This window comes from Pituophis catenifer, unplaced genomic scaffold (genome assembly GCF_029215685.1).
Source record: "Pituophis catenifer annectens isolate HBS135680 unplaced genomic scaffold, rPitCat1.0.hap2 SCAF_1, whole genome shotgun sequence".
Classification (NCBI taxonomy): Eukaryota; Metazoa; Chordata; class Lepidosauria; order Squamata; family Colubridae; genus Pituophis; species Pituophis catenifer.
Genome location: NW_027256881.1, coordinates 55,774,368 through 55,790,378, shown reverse-complemented (window position 1 = coordinate 55,790,378; position 16,011 = coordinate 55,774,368). Strand labels below are relative to the sequence as shown.

At 44.4% G+C, this 16,011-nt stretch overlaps 1 protein-coding gene across 2 annotated transcripts in view; it reads right to left on the bottom strand.

Moving 5' to 3' along the window:
• Window positions 1-6,730: 6,730 nt before the first annotated feature.
• The window catches only part of LOC139308696 (uncharacterized), a 73,588-nt gene continuing 64,307 nt past the window's right edge, over window positions 6,731-16,011 (bottom strand). For both annotated transcript variants that reach the window (XM_070932451.1, XM_070932452.1), the window contains one exon: window positions 6,731-8,329. In XM_070932451.1, the coding sequence (XP_070788552.1) occupies window positions 8,201-8,329 (129 nt within the window). In that variant the 3' untranslated portion in view covers window positions 6,731-8,200. The remainder of the gene's footprint in view (window positions 8,330-16,011) is intronic.

The following is a 16,011-nucleotide window of genomic DNA, read 5'->3' as shown; positions in this document are numbered from 1 at the left end:
TTCTGTAGGCAATCAAATGTTCCTGAATATCTCCTTTGGTGTTCATCAGGCTGCCTCTCAATTTGCCAGTGCTTCAAAGTAGACCAGATCAGGAAAATGATTCTACTTGAAGACTAAAACTATACTTTATTGAGATAAGAATGTTGCAAGCCTGGTTATGCTTTATCCCCTCTCCTTTTTATATCCCAGTGAATCAGGAAAGTGTTTGCCTGATCTACTTCCAAATATTATCTTGTTCTGCAGGACTTAAAAAATGTTTAATCCATCTTTACCTCGGTAACTTTTCTTGCACATTTCTCTCAAGGTTATCTCCCTGATTCTCTATACAACCAAACTTTTAATTTGTGTCTGTGTGAGGGGGGGGGGGAGATGCTGGAAAATAAAACACCCTATGTAGCATCATCTCTGCTGTAGTGGTGTTAGGCCAAACTCCCACGCCATGGCCCACTACCGAATCATAGCCTATTCCGAATTGGGCCATGCAAGTGGCTGGCCAGAGTGCATGCACACACAGGTGCAGCTCAATTTGTGTGAGCAGCAGGCCAGCAAGCACTTGCACGTGTACGTGCCGACCACCACGCATGCAAGTTGAGCTGCACGCATGCGCACCGAGTTCCCCTCTTTCCCATTCCCTTTCCCCAGCTGGGTCACCAACCCACAAAGATTGTGGACTACTGCTCTGAAACACCAAATGTATCAGTACCCCAGAAGGTCACCTGCCTTTACTCCATTTATTCACAGTATGCTTGATTATGGAGATCTATCTATGTGGTCACAAGGAGTCAAAAACAACTTAATGACACATAATCAATCAATTCTTTATAATTTCTCTTAGTAATATTGTGGGCAATAACTTATTATTCTTAAAGCATAGAGTCCTATTGGTGTTAGTTTGTTACATTTCATTCTATTACACTACAGCCTTTCTGACTCCTCCTGTTTCCAGTCCTGAAGAACAGAGCTAAACTGAAACTTGGAGGTCAGAAAAACTTCAAACCCTTGATGAGACCATTAGACGTTGAAAGGCAGGACACTAGCATCTTTATCCCCCATATCAGTAACCAGCTGGACGACCGTGCTTTGCTACGAAACTATGTAATCGGGCGTGATAAATTGACACTTAAAGCCTGAAACTTAATGTAGAATGTGTAACTCCATAGCATCAGAGTCAGTGGTGGATTTCAAATTTTTTTACTCCCGGTTCTGTGGGTGTGGCTTGGTGGGCGTGGTATGGCTTGGTGGGTGTGGCTTGGTGGGAATGGCAGGGGAAGGATACTGTAAAATCTCCATCCCCACCCCACTCCAGTGGAAGAATACTGTAAAATTTCCATTCCCTCCCCACTCCAGGGGAAGGCTACTGCAAAATCCCCATTTCCTCCCGATCAGCTGGGACTTGGGAGGCAGAGAATAGATGGGGGTAGGGCAGGTAGAATTTTTACTACTGGTTCTCCGAACTACTCAAAATTTTCACTACTGGTTCTCCAGAACTGGTCAGAACCTGCTGAAACCCACCTCTGATCAGAGTGTGTTAATATAAGGCAACTGGCAGTTGGAACAGAAGGGGAGGGGGAGTAGAATGTCCCAACCTGCAGGCTGGATGAGTCACGTGCTGGCCACGCCCATGTCCAATTTAGTGAAGGGTAGCATCAGAGTGTGTTAATATAAGGCAACTGGCAGTTGGAACAGAGTTCCTTTCAGGTGGGGAGGGGGAGTAGAATGTCTAACTTCTTAGCATCAGTGTGCGAATATAACACTGTATATGAAATACTAATGATCTGAGGGTCATTTTGAAACATCTTTTCTTAGTAAGCCAAGAGGAACATACATGCCAAATTTCAAGATTGTAGGCTTTTTACCGTTCCGGAGATTTTGTGATGAATGAGTGGTATTTGGCTTTTATATATATAGAAGTACAGAAAGAACATAGTCCCCATTATGAGAATAGTAATAGCAATAGCACTTATATACCGTTTCATAGTGTTTTACAGTCCTCTTTAAGCAGTTTACCGTGTCAGCACATTGCTCCCAACAATCTGGGTCAATCTTAGAAGGATGAAAGTCTAAGTCAACCTTCAGCAGGTCAAAATCGAACTCCTGGCAGTGAGCAGTGAGTTAGCCTGCAATATTGTATTCTAACCAGTGTACTACCATGGCTCTTTGTACCACAGCTATTTATCTCTTTGGGGTAAAATTATAAAATGAATTCCACCATCAAATTGAAAAAGGCTGGATGAAAGATGAAGTATTTTGATACAATAGTCTTTATATTTCAGCTTCCCAGTGTTTTTTTTCTACATATCCATATTTACACGACTAAATAGAGAGTTCATCAGGCATTCTGAGACTTGAAGTCCAACTCACATGGTAGGTCTAGGATGTTGCAGAAACCCAGCCAATTGTGGCTTATCGCTTTGCTGTGTTGATTAACAAAGCATTGTTAAACAAGATGCAACTTAGCAAGAAGCATTTTAAGAGGAGGTTTGCCAGGAATGTCAAGTGGTCAGTCATTAGTAGAAAGGTAACTAAGGAAAACTTCAAATTAAAGGACAACTCCCTGAGTAGCAGGAGAAGATTGGAAAGTCTGAGTTAACATTTATGGCATTTCAGGGGGAGAGAAACTATTGTGCCAGGGCAATAGGTGCAGCTGGGCAGTTACCTTGTGCCTGGCAGTGCATTTGGGCTGGGCTGCTATTGTATATCAAATTCCAAGGACATGAAAGCTTGGACATGCTAATAACCCCAGGGAAAAAAAAACAGCAACTTTCTATTGTTGGTATAACTGCTAAAATGACTTGCTCTCAAGCCAGGAGCATAATTGGCTTGATTAGTAGTTCTACATGAAAGAAACAAAACAGGGCCCCCATATGGCTTTTGAGTTATACAGTGAATGCAGGTGGGAATTCATTAAGAGAGACCACAACAATAAGAGCAGGAGACAGAAATACACTCTCAGCATAGAAGTGTTACAAATGATCTTTGATTTCAAGGATGTCTGCCCATTCAAGGCTTATATAAGGCTGATTGGTTTATAACAGAATAAGAGATTTGGAAGGGACTTCGGCATTCTTCTAGTTCATCCTACTCTTCAAGCAGGAGACCCTATACTATTCCAGACAATGGCTATCCAGTCTCTTGTTAAAAGCCTCCAGTGATGGAATGGCTTGCCTTCAGAAGTTGTAGGTTATCACAGAGTTTAGAGTTTCAGAAGTTGTATGGTTATCCCAGAGCTTATTAAAAAAAAAATTGAATGTAATCACCCCCTGGTAGATTTGTAGGCTTTTTCATGGTAGGGTGAGCCTTTCCCACTGCTACATAATCATAGGAACTGATTACTCAGAAAGGCTTTCAAATTAAAATGCCTTGGCAAGACTGGATACTACACCTTCTTGAGGAAGAAAAGCATATACCTTATTTGACAGCCTAAAAGATGGTATCTGTTTCCTATCCTGATTAATCCCTTCCACCTTAAAGAACACTTGGCCTTGTACAAGACATTAGACTGTACAGTATATACATTCACACCCTTTTTGTGTTTTAAGTGGGTGTAACCATGAAAAATGTACCTTCATATTGAAACAATCCATAGAAACAATTCAAAAAATATGGGATTGATTTTTACATGTATTTATTGTACCTGCATAAAGTTTTGCAAATTGTTGAACACATAACTTGTACCCTGTTGTATTCCAAGAGCCTCAGAAGAGTTCAGTTTGCCCATCTATTTTGATAATTTCTCATTCCTATGTGCCTGTTTTCTATTTAGTGCCTGCTGTGATACTAGTTTCATACACAAGAAAAGGATGTCTCATATGCAAACTTCTACAAACCATAGTACCTGGAACAGATGAAAGTTTAAGTCAAAGCATCTGAGATCTCCAGATTGCCTGCTTCTGCACTAAAGTGTATACTACTTACCAATTTAACCACATGATACTGTTGGTGGAGAAGTGAAAAAACCCCGAGCAATCTTATCTAGGATATTTTGGGTACTGAAGTCCAACTCACCAAGGCTGAGCAAGCTCATGTGGATTTTCTATTTAACTTCTAGAATGCTCCCAATACCCCAAGAGTTGAAACTTGAAAAACATAGCTGCTTCTTTGACTATCTCTCTGTGTATGTTAGAATCTAAATAGTCTGCTTTCATCTTTGAGGGGAAACACCTGCATGATTCTAGTCAAGAAACAACAGGATAAGGATTCACAGTCAAGTTATAAAAACTGCTCTTGGCTGTTCAACCACAAACTCAACTTTTAGCCAGCTGTGTCAAGTTAGTACTACTAGGGCAATCTCTCAATAACCTAAGACAGCTTTCCTCAACATGAATGGAACATGTAATGTCAAGCTATAGCCATATTTGAAACTAAGCAAATTGGGATTTGGTAATTTCCTGGGAATTTTATGCATACCATTTTGAGTTCCACTAGATGACAGCAGAGTGAAAAATGGTAAAGACAACTCAGAAAACGTAACTGAACCAGAATGCATGAGATTTAGCAATATACAGCAGCACTAGTGTTCTGGCTGCTCCACTGTCAATTACTTGAGAGGCTCAACTCGATGTGCTAATTTCCAAATACACAGCCCTATGGGACTCAGCCCGTGATGTTATTTACATAAACATTGCCGATTGGATACAGACTGGTATTGCATTCTGCCCAAGAAGTGATGCTGAGGGTCTCACTTTGTGTGAAAAGGGTGAAGGCCTCTAACTTACTAGATTTCAAGGAGAGGAAGTCATCTTCTTCCAGCAGACACCAAGTCCATAGATGGATGTGCTGTGTTGCCTTTTTTTCCTCACCTGGTTTTGATTTTATGGGATATGAACTAGCCAGTTTGGTGCAGTGGTTAAGGTACCAGGCTATAAACTATGAGACAATCAGTTCTAGTCCTACCTTAGGCATGAAAGCTGTATGGGTGACTTTAGGCCAGACACTTTCTCTCAGCCCATGAGTTCAGGCTCAGGTCACAAGCCAATTGTCAATTCTGTTGAAACCAATGAATCAACACTCAGTTGATCAACAACAACAAAAGTGGACCCTGCATTTGCAGGGAATCTTTTAGGAAGAAAAAAAGTATTAGCTGGTCAATGGAGTTGTGACTGTGTTTTATACATGTATGCTTTTATATACTACCTAAAGTGGGTAGTATATAAAACAGTAAATAAAATCAACTAAAAATCCCTTGTTTTAAGATCTGCTGCTGCTGCCTCCCTGTCAATATAGCTTCCTTAGCAAAAATATTCCCTATAACATTCTTCACCACAAGGTAGCCTCCATCAGGTCCCATAAATATCTTGCTACATGGACACTGCAAAATTCACTCACTTACTATGATCTCAGGATTTTGTTGAAAGACTACAAATGCAGATATGTTAAGGTTGTAATTCTCGTCATTTTTCAGTGGTGGTAGGACAAAGACTGTTGCTCATATAAAGGTGGCTAGGAAAGGATGCAATTAAACTGTGGGACAGACAAGAATCTTTTTTTTATTTGAGCTAAGGTTGCAAAATTCATGCCTACATAATTTTCCTGAATTTGCACAAGAGATTCCAGTTAAGTAACTTCGTGTTTTCTTCCTGAGGGATGAAAATATTTTAATGTTGACTCCAATGGTAGTTTGCTAGACAATTGTAACATTAAAATGCTTTGAATTTCCTTAGGGCCTTAGAGTTCAGACAGAGTAAAGGGAGAGCAAGCAGGAGGGACAATAACAGCAGTTAAAATATAATTTTATTTTTTCTCATTAAAAACCAAAGACAGAGAAATGTTACAAAAAGTATTAAAGAGAAGCACTTCATCAGCGGTCATCTCCATTTCCAGACCTTCATCTTAAAGTATCATAACAATATCTTCTAGATCAGTCGCAACCCACCCACCCCACCCCAAAAAAAACACTCTGCAGTATCTATGGAACAAACGAGGGCAGCTTTATATGCATGAAAACACATTCCAAATTATCCTGACCATGACAGGTGCTGGTGGTTTATAGGTCACGTCTAATCTGCCAAAACAGCAAACTCACATTACGCTTGCCCTTATCATTACTATAGGAAGGCCAAATCCTTTGGGATTATAGATTCTCAACATGTGCACTGACCTATAAAAACAATCATCTTTAGGATTAGAAGATAAAAGGGAACCTCCCACTCCTTCAAGTAAAAGAAAAGAACAATTGCTTTGAAAAACAAACTATATTGTTGCTTGTCAATTTTGACCTTGTCAATAAACCAATTAAGAATATAATCTTGCCTTATTTAATTGGTAGTGGTTTAAGAAGGATTGTGCCCATCCATCCCTGATTTCTTCTTAAATAGACTGGTATAGCAAAGAAATAACTTGTGTATTTCTTTATTCTTTATGCTTTTGCCACCAGGTTTTATAAACCCAACATATTTACAGCTAGGATTAAGATGAGTTAATTCATTCTGACGAGGAAGCTTCTGGCCTTAAGATTCCAATGATAAAAGGAATCTCTGAGCTGTTGGCTATTTTCCCCCCCATTTGAGCCATCTTCAACTCCTATAGTCTACTTTTTTAATTGCAGAAGAGAGCAGAAATCTTTTCCAAACAGTGGTGAAGTTATAGTTTCCAATATTCTTTAATTAAAAAATACATAACATAGGAGTGCTTTCTAGATTGTTCTTCACATGGTTAGTATACAAGTCGAGACTGAAATGTCTTTGACATATATAGAGAAGACAATATAGCACATTGTTAAAACTTACTTTCCTAGTCTCAGAATACACTATAGGCTTCACTGGATTAGCACAAAAACCTGAATAATTGGGCCAACTGATTATATGAATAATTGATATCTAAGATGACAATGCAAAGCAGAACCTATCACCAAGGTGTAGAGAAGAGCTGAGCTTGAAATACATGGGTGCCTCTGTAAAGTCACTCTTATTAAAACATGTCTTCTTTCTGCTTTGCCCATTACTCATACCAGCAAAAAACCCCAAAATTAGTAAGACAGATCATGATCCTGTAAAGTATCATGATCATGATCCTGTAAAGTATTTCCTCCCACGTATGTATGTCTGACATAACATCCACCTAAACCAGTGGGTTATGCATCAAAAGCAATTTATAGTCATATTCCTGCCTTCTGTGTTACCATCTCATATGACTAGAAATTGTTTACAATGTGGGTGCTATAAAGCATGTTGTTGGATGTGCAAACCAATCATTGGAGGAATTCATTCCAACTTTATTAAGAGAACATCATGTGACATTCACATGGCTTTATAAAGGATGCCCAGACACATCAAAGCAAATTATAATTTCTTATTTATTCTTCTACCTGCAAATATCTATCCAGTTATAGAATATCCTACGGCTCTGTAGAGCTCTAATTCTATTTGTGCTGAACAAAATACATAGCTTTCTCTTTAACTTCATACTCTACTAATTTCAAAGCAATTCAGATGCTGCACAGCTTCTTGCTATAGCCTTATAATTTGGTGGCACAAAACCAAATAGGTTTACCTACCCTGGGAGATGAAGAACATATGTTTCTAGTCTTTTAGACTCATACTAAAAGCAGAGATCCTTCCAATTCCTGGATAAATCCTAGTCTACTGAACATTCCTATATAGACGGAATAATTCTATTAGATAAAGAACAAGAAAGCAGCTTACAAGTTGGCCTTTCATGGGCAGTTGCTCATTTATAATATATTGTGAAGATGCTCTCAGGCTGCACTCAACTCCTAGGACTGCATCCATGCTGTTTTCTTGGTGATGTTATGGAATTGGTTTGTGATGTCTTTCCCCCACTATGGATTGGGATTTCTTTTGTATTTACCAATCCGGTTAACGACTTTAGACTGCCCAGGTGGTTCTACATACAGGCCTTACCTAACTTAGCTTCTGAAATAAGCCAAGTTTGGCTAAGTGCTCCCACCCACTGAAGATCAGTTATAAGGGTAATGTGCTCACTCCATTTATAAGAAACCTGACTTCTGTGAATCAATAGTATCTTGATAATTGCATCGCAACGTATGTGCCTAGCTTGCTCGATGCACATACATTTCCTTTCTGACAATCTTCAGAAATTATAATGGCATATAAAACAGACAAGAGACAAGACACCAATCTCCTGACACCAAGGATCCTGGTACCTATTCAAAATATGTGCCCACCATGTCCCTGGGGCAGCTGATTGATATGATGATTCCTGAGACTTTTGAGTATATCGTTCAGTAGGCACATGATGGGTCTTCAACTGGAGCTATTGGGCTCAAAGGCTTCAAGGTGCTCAGGGATCGGAAGGCAAAAATTGACGGATCATACACAAAGTGAGGTGGGGGCCGGCTCCCGTTGATATGCTGCATAGAGAAGAAGAAGAAAGAGATAATTACCAGTGCCCATGGGGTGAATGAATGACAGCACATGGGGAAGTGATCATCATTTATCCCTTTATTAAACTACATCATCATAATTGAGGTAGTTCAAAAGCTTAATACTGTATATTAGTAATAAATCAAAATCTTAGAAAAGATTGAAGAAGTAGGAAAACAGAAAATATGCCTTCAATACACTGTAATATCAATGAAGTCCTGACAGTAGTGAAATCTTGACTGCAAGTTAAGTTTTCTTATGTGTGAATTTTTGGTTTAAAGAGTACTAGGTACTTTATAGTACTAGGCGTTTTACAATACTAGGAAATTCCCTTCAGTATATTTATATTTTTATACTTATTCCAGAAGAGAAGAGTAATTAAAGAATTGGAAAACAATTATTAATCCATCCCCAACTTTCTATCCTACACTAGACGTCAAGACCATACAAAATCTTTTCATCAGAAATCTTCTCACAACTTAATGTCTTTGCTTAAATGCTTTCATTAATGTTAGAAGGTCATGAAAATGAATTAAGAAACTGTTTTTAAAAGCTCAATAATAATGACTTAGCAGTAACAGCCTTATTAGTCATAAATTCCAATAAATGTACATAGTCTTGACAGAATGATAGTGGAGGGCCTGGGGTGGGGATATGAAGAGAATTGTAGTCCAGACTATCTGAAGGATAGAAGAAAATAAGCCATTGCATGTATGTATGTATGTATGTATGTATGTATGTATGTATGTATGTATGTATGTAAAATAAAAAATTCCAATAATAACAATTACTCGAACAAAATGGTCAGTCAAACGGTAAAAAGTAATCAAACCAAAATATCTAGTTCTCTCATTTTTTCTAACAGTAATTTATATACAATATAAAAATGTTTAAATATTCTTTATATACAATATAAATATATGCATGCATGAACTTTAGGGTATTTTTACTCAGCTGTAGCTAAGAGGCTGTTTCCTGATGCAATACGAACATTACTTTTGAAGAAAAATGTTGTGGTTATTGATTTGACTTGTGCAATAAACCATAGCAAGAGACAGAATAGATAGGCTGAGTCAAAGCAAGAAGCATATATGCAGCATGTGGAAAAACAAACTTGTTGATCTGTTGCAGCAAAACAGAGTCTTGTAGCACTTTAAATCTAATTGATTTATTATAACACAATTTTTCATGGACTGGATCTCACTTCATTGGAACTATAAAATACCTTCCTTGAGGGTATACATATGGCTAACTAGTTATGGCATAAGTGGTTATATTTAGCAATAGCATTTAAGACTTATATACCACTTTACAGTGCTTTACAGCCCTCACTAAGTGTTTACAGAGTCAGCATATTGCCTCCAACAATTTTTTATTTTACCCACTTCAGAAGGAAGGAAGGCTGAGTCAACCTTGAGCCTGGTGAGATTTGAACTGCCAAATTCCAGACAGCCGGCAGTCAGCAGAAGTAGCCTGCAGTACTGCACTCTAACCACTGCGCCACTGCATTTCTTTATGGACTCACTGAATTATCTTTTAAATAATGGTTCTTATATTACTGAAAAAAGTTTCCTTTTTAAAAAAAGTACATAAAAGCATGTTATTGGGCATTATTACTAGGAATACCATATTCTAATTTGCCCCAAAGTGCTACAGTTTTTCAGGTTATAATTCTAATAATATGCAATTATAATAGCATATATCACATGCTATTAATGGTGATTGTAAAGTAAAACTCACAAATACATTAGTTAGCGTTTTATTAATGTTTACACAATCATTTGGTTGAGACCTACGGTTGAATTTTTCTCTCTCTCTAATGCAGGCATGTCAAACTCAATTTCATTGAGGGCTACATCAGGATTGGGTTTGACCTTGGAGGGCCGGGTGGGGGTATGGGGTGGGCGTGGCCATGATGGGCGTGGCCATGATGAGTATGACACGGGACCGCACCTCCGCAGACATGGTTTTATAAACTTGTAAAAATAGGGAGATTTTGTTTTTTTTAATACTTACTTGATCTACTTGATCACTTTATGAGAGAGAGACCAGATCAAGAAACTGACTCCATAGGAAGACTAGAACTATAAATTATTGACATAGGCTAGTAGCAGAATTCTGCAAGCCTGAAAGGTAAAATATTTTACTTTTGCTCCCTTTTATAACCTTCTGAGACAAGGATGACCTCCTGCAGTATTCCGGAGGCCCCGTTTTGGGCCTGGAAGGCCAGAGGCCTCCTTTCGAAGGCCAAAAGTTGTTGCAGGAGGGTGGCCCATCCGCACCCCATTTTTGCTAGCAGAGGCACCGCGAGCCAGTCCTTTGCTATTTCCAGACCAGCCCCGCAGGCTAGATCTAAGCACCCTGAGGGCCAGATCTGGCCCACAGGCCTTGTGTTTGACACCCTTGCTCTAATATCTTTTCCAAATATGTATATTTTATATGTGTAAACTTTTGCAGTTATGTTACTTTGATTCACTTTTGCCAACTGTGTCTGCAATTCTGCCTATAAGTTAACCCACAAATACATTTTCAGAGAAAACTTAAATATGGATGTTTTTACATACAAGTGCACCTGAAGGTGGCATAATGGACAACTAAGTTATCCATTCTCTCTCTAGGATTTTGAAATAAAAGGGACGTTGGTCTTACCGTGATACGTTCCTTCTCGTAGTGTGAAATGGGAGGTGCCAGTCTGGGTATTCCTTGCTCTAGCTCTATGTCCTGAGCTGAAAACTTCTGAAGATCCGCCTCCCTGGTGACGTCTCTTCAGTTTTTGCCAGCGAAGCCAAAGCGAATGGTACGCAGTCTGAAAGATAGAAACAACATGCTCCACCAGGGGAGCCGGGCCAGGCAGCCAGACAGGGTGGGGCTGGCACCTCCCATTTCACACTACGAGAAGGAACGTATCACGGTAAGACCAACGTCCCTTCTCCATAGTGTAGAAATGGGAGGTGCCAGTCTGGGATATACCAAAGACTGGCCAGCCCTAAGGGTGGGAACTGTCCTGGGCCGACGACCCCGGATCTTCAAGAACCCGCTGCAGTACTCTTCTCCCAAAGGCTGCTTCCGCCGAAGCGAAGGAGTCAAGTCTATAGTGACGGATGAAGGGAGTGGGAGAAGTCCACGTGGCCGCTCTACAGATGTCCTCCACTGACGCCTGAGTAGACCAGGCCGCAGTTGTGGCAGCACTGCGGGTGGAGTGGGCCGTTATCCCCTGAGGCACCGGGAGAGCCTGAAGCTCATAGGCCGATGAGATGCACGTCCTAAGCCAGCGCCCCACCGTGGAAGAGGTCACCCTGTGGCCAAGAGTCGACGGCTGAAACGAGACAAAAAGAGCCTCCGTCTTTCGGAAAGAAGAGGTCCTAAAAATGTAAATACGGAGGGCCCTCCTCACATCCAAGGTGTGCCAGGTCTGCTCCAAGGCGTGCCTAGGCCGAGGACAGAAGTCTGGCAGGACCAACTCCTGTGCTCGGTGAAACAAGGAGTTGACCTTAGGAAGGAAGGCAGGGTCCAGCCGCAGAACCACCCTGTTGGGGTGAAAAATACACAGGTCTTTCCGCACCGATAAAGCCGCCAACTCCGAGATCCGTCGGGCAGACGTGACGGCCACAAGGAAAGCTACTTTACACGATAGGAGACGGAGACTAGCCTCCCTCAATGGTTCGAAAGGAGCCTTTGTTAACGCCTGAAGGACCTTAGCGAGGTCCCAAGTGGGAAAACGGTGAATAGGCGGTGGTTTTAAATTAGCCGCCCCACGCAGAAAAATCTTCACCCTTGGATGGTTAGCGAGGGAACCCCACTTCCCAAGTGCCAAGACAGTGCCTAGCGCAGCCACCTGTCGCCGTAGAGTGTTAGTGGAAAGTCCCATGTCCAACCCGTCCTGGAGGAACTCGAGCACCTCCACCACGGATGCTGAAGTTGGACACAAATGTCTAGAGGCACACCACACCGCAAACCTGTTCCAAGTGGCCTCGTAGATGCGCGTGGTGGAGGGCCGCCTGGCCGCCTGCATTGTCCTGATGACCCTGGCCGGAAAGTTCTCCCTCCTCAAGAGCCCCCGCTCAACCTCCACACGGCTAACTGTAGTCTCTGTGGGTCCGGGTGCTGCACCGGACCTTGGCTGAGGGTGACTCTGTCCGGGGGAATCCGCCAGGGCCTGGCGACCGACAGGTCGACGAGGTCGGCGAACCAAGGCCGCCTGGGCCAGTGCGGGGCCACTAACACCATCTCTGCCCCCTCCAACAACAACTTCCGAATGACAGCTGGGATCAAGGGTAGGGGAGGAAAGGCATATAGGAGGCCCCTGGGCCACGGGGTCCGCAGAGCGTCCACCCCCGCCGCTCCCAGGGCTGGAAAGCGGGAGAAGAAAAGAGGAAGTTGTGAGTTCGCTGGAGAGGCGAAGAGGTCCACTACCGGGCGACTGAACCGGTCGACTATCTCCGCAAAGAGGTCGGGGTGGAGCCTCCATTCCGAGGGGTCCACAGTAGCTCGGCTCAGCCAGTCGGCCTCGACATTGTCCGTCCCGGCGATGTGGTCCGCTGACAGAGACAAAAGGTGAGTCTCTGCCCAAAGGCAAAGAGCCTCCGCCTCTCGCATGAGAGTCTGGGAACGAGTTCCCCCTTGCCTGTTGATATGGGCTTTCGTTGTTGTATTGTCCGTGAGAAGGAGCACATGCTGCCCCCTCACCTGCGGCAGAAAGGTCTGGAGAGACAGACGGGCAGCTCGGAGTTCCAGCCAATTGATCTGGTGAGACATCTCGAGGCGTGACCAGCGGCCCTGGGCCACCTGGGCTCCGCAATGACCCCCCCAGCCCAAAAGACTGGCATCTGACGTCACTACCACCCTGTGAGGCTCCCTGAAGTAACACCCCTTCTGGATGGCCTCTGACGTCCACCAGGTCAGGGAACGCAGAACCCGTAACGGAACTTGAACTCTGATCTTGGACGAGCTCGTCCCTGCCTTCTGAAAGGGAAGCAAGAACCACTGTAGTGGTCTTGCATGGAACCTGGCCCAGGGAACAATGTTCAGACAAGATATCATTTTCCCCAGCAGGTGGGACAGTTGGTCTACTCGAACTGTCTGGGACCCCTGAAGTGATAGAATTAGTGCCCTTATACTGTCCTGTCTGTCCGGGGACAGGAAAACCTGCCCCGCTAGCGTGTCTATCAGGGCTCCTAGGTGCACTAACCTTGTGGAAGGTATCAGATGACACTTTGCCAGATTCACCGAGAACCCGTGGTCCCTCAATACCTGTATAGTAGTGGCCAAATCCTGTTCCGCTCGCTGCTGGGAGGACGCTTGTAGGAGCAGATCGTCGAGGTAGCATTGAATTCTGATGGGAAGAGACCTGAGATACGCCGCCAAAACAGAAAGAACCTTGGTAAACGTCCGGGGGGCGGAAGCCAGCCCGAACGGCAGGGCAAGATATTGGTAGTGACGGCCTGAATAGCAAAACCTCAGGTATTGACGATGCTCCGGCCGAATTGGTATGTGGAGGTATGCTTCGGTCAAATCGATGGAGGCTAGAAAGTCTCCCTCCCTGATTCCCGCCAAGATGGAATGCAGGGAGTGCATTTTGAACCTCCGGTAAACGAGGAACTCGTTCAAACCTCTTAAATTTAGAATTGCCCTCCACCCCCCCGAGGCCTTTGGGATGACAAATAGGATGGAATAGAACCCGCACCCCCTCTGCCCCAGTGGAACTGGCTGAATGGCCCGAATGTCCAGCAAATGCTGGATAGCCGATTCCATGAGTCCCCGTCTGAACGGGTCTCCAGAAACGGGGCAGGAGAGGAAACGCCTCGGAGGAGGTGAAAGGAATTCGAGGGAGAGCCCTGCTCTTACTGTCTCCCTCACCCAATTGTCTGTTGTTAGGTCCTCCCAGCGGTCTGCAAACAGGCTGAGCCTGCCTCCAAGAGGGTCCAAAGACGGACAGTCACTTAGATCTCCTGGCCCCTCTGCCCCCAGAGCCCCTGAAGGGCCTGTTGGACGCCTGTTGGCGACCCCGGGGGAAGGCTGATCTATCTGCCTGGTAAGTAGGTCTAGAGAAGTGAAAGGGCCGTTGCTGACGGGGAAAGCTTGGCCCGGCTCCCCCCTGACGGAAGGAGGGCCGCCTATAGTAAGGGGAGGAACGGAAATCCGATCGCCTGCTCTGGGACGGGAGGACCTTCCTCTTATCCCTCGTTTCTATGAGTAGAGGATCTAAGGCTCGGCCAAAGAGAAACCCCCCCTCAAAGGGAGCTGAAGCTAACTTCCACTTATTCTTCCCGTCCATTCGCCAATGACGCAGCCAAAGCATCCGTCTAGCGGTTACTGACGAGGCCATGGCTCTGGCGGAGAACCTGGCAGCGGCCAAGGTAGCATCCGCCGTGTATTCCGCTGCAGCTAAAATCTTAGAAAGGTCCTGGTGTGCCCGAACATCATCTGGTGCCAGATGGCCTTGTAGCTGGCGGAGCCATCTGACCGACGCTCTGGTGAGGAAGGATGCTGCCGAAGAGGCTCTTACAGCCCAGGCATCCGCCTGGTGCGCGCGGCGAAGCGCCGTCTCCTCTCGCCTATCTTCTGCCTTCAAGGCGTCCTCTGCATCAGGTGGTAAAACAGAAGAAGAGGTGAGAGCCGCAACCGGAGCATCCACCTTTGGAACCTCCAACAAGGCGAGCATGTCCGCATCTACCATAAACAACTGGTTGTCCAGCCCTGAGGCCCGGGAGGGTAGAGCTGGGGCCGCCCACTGTCTACGGATCATGTCCAGAAACATTCCCGGAATGGGAATGGTATCCGCCTCCACCGCCTGCTCTGTGAAAAGATAATCATCCTGCTCTCCAGTACCCGAGGTACCAGAGAGTGCTGGGTCAGGGCCCAATCGAGCAGTGGCCCTGGCCTTAGTCAGAAGTGGCTTCAAAAGGGCGGGGTTAAATAAGCCCTTGAAGGCTGGTCTGGGTGGTTGCACCTGATCCCCATCCGAAATCTCTCCCTCTTCCAAACAGTCTTCTGCATAGTCAACTAGTTCAGAGGAAGAAGGGGAAACCTGCCCATGGAAATCCTCAGAAGGGGCAATAAAGCCCTGGGACTCCACCTCGGGTCTAAGGGCATACATTTGAGCAAACATCTGTGACTGAAGCTGCATCCCTTCTGCGATACCCTGCCTAATTGCCTGCTCCATCCAGGACTTCATGGAATTCTGGGCATCCAGTTCCCCCCCCCCTTCCTGACGAAGGCCAGCCGCCGTGGGGGTAAATGTTGCCTCAGGGCGATAAATGGCCCCAGAAGGCCCAGGACGCGGATGGGGCTCGTCCTGCATCTCTGGAGACCATGCCCTGGATGGCCCAGCCAAGGCAGGAGAATGGACAGTCTGAGGGACAGGATCTTCCACAGTCTGAACTGAAGTCTGAAGCGCAGGTACAGTATCTTGAGGGGTGTCAGCAGCCATATTAATGGCAGCAGCCCTTGCAAATTCTCTGTCCAAGGCACGTTGTCTAACTTGAGCTGTCTTTTCCTCAGCCTTGGAACGCCCGGGGCGAGCTCTAGCCTTGGCCTTAATTTTATTAGCTGCAGCAATGCTGGCAGTTCGAGGCCTAGAAGCCCTGCCCCTATCAGGTAGAGGAGACCAGGAGCCCTCAGCAGAGAAGGAAGATTGCCTGTCAGCATCCCCCATGATATTAAGTCAGTT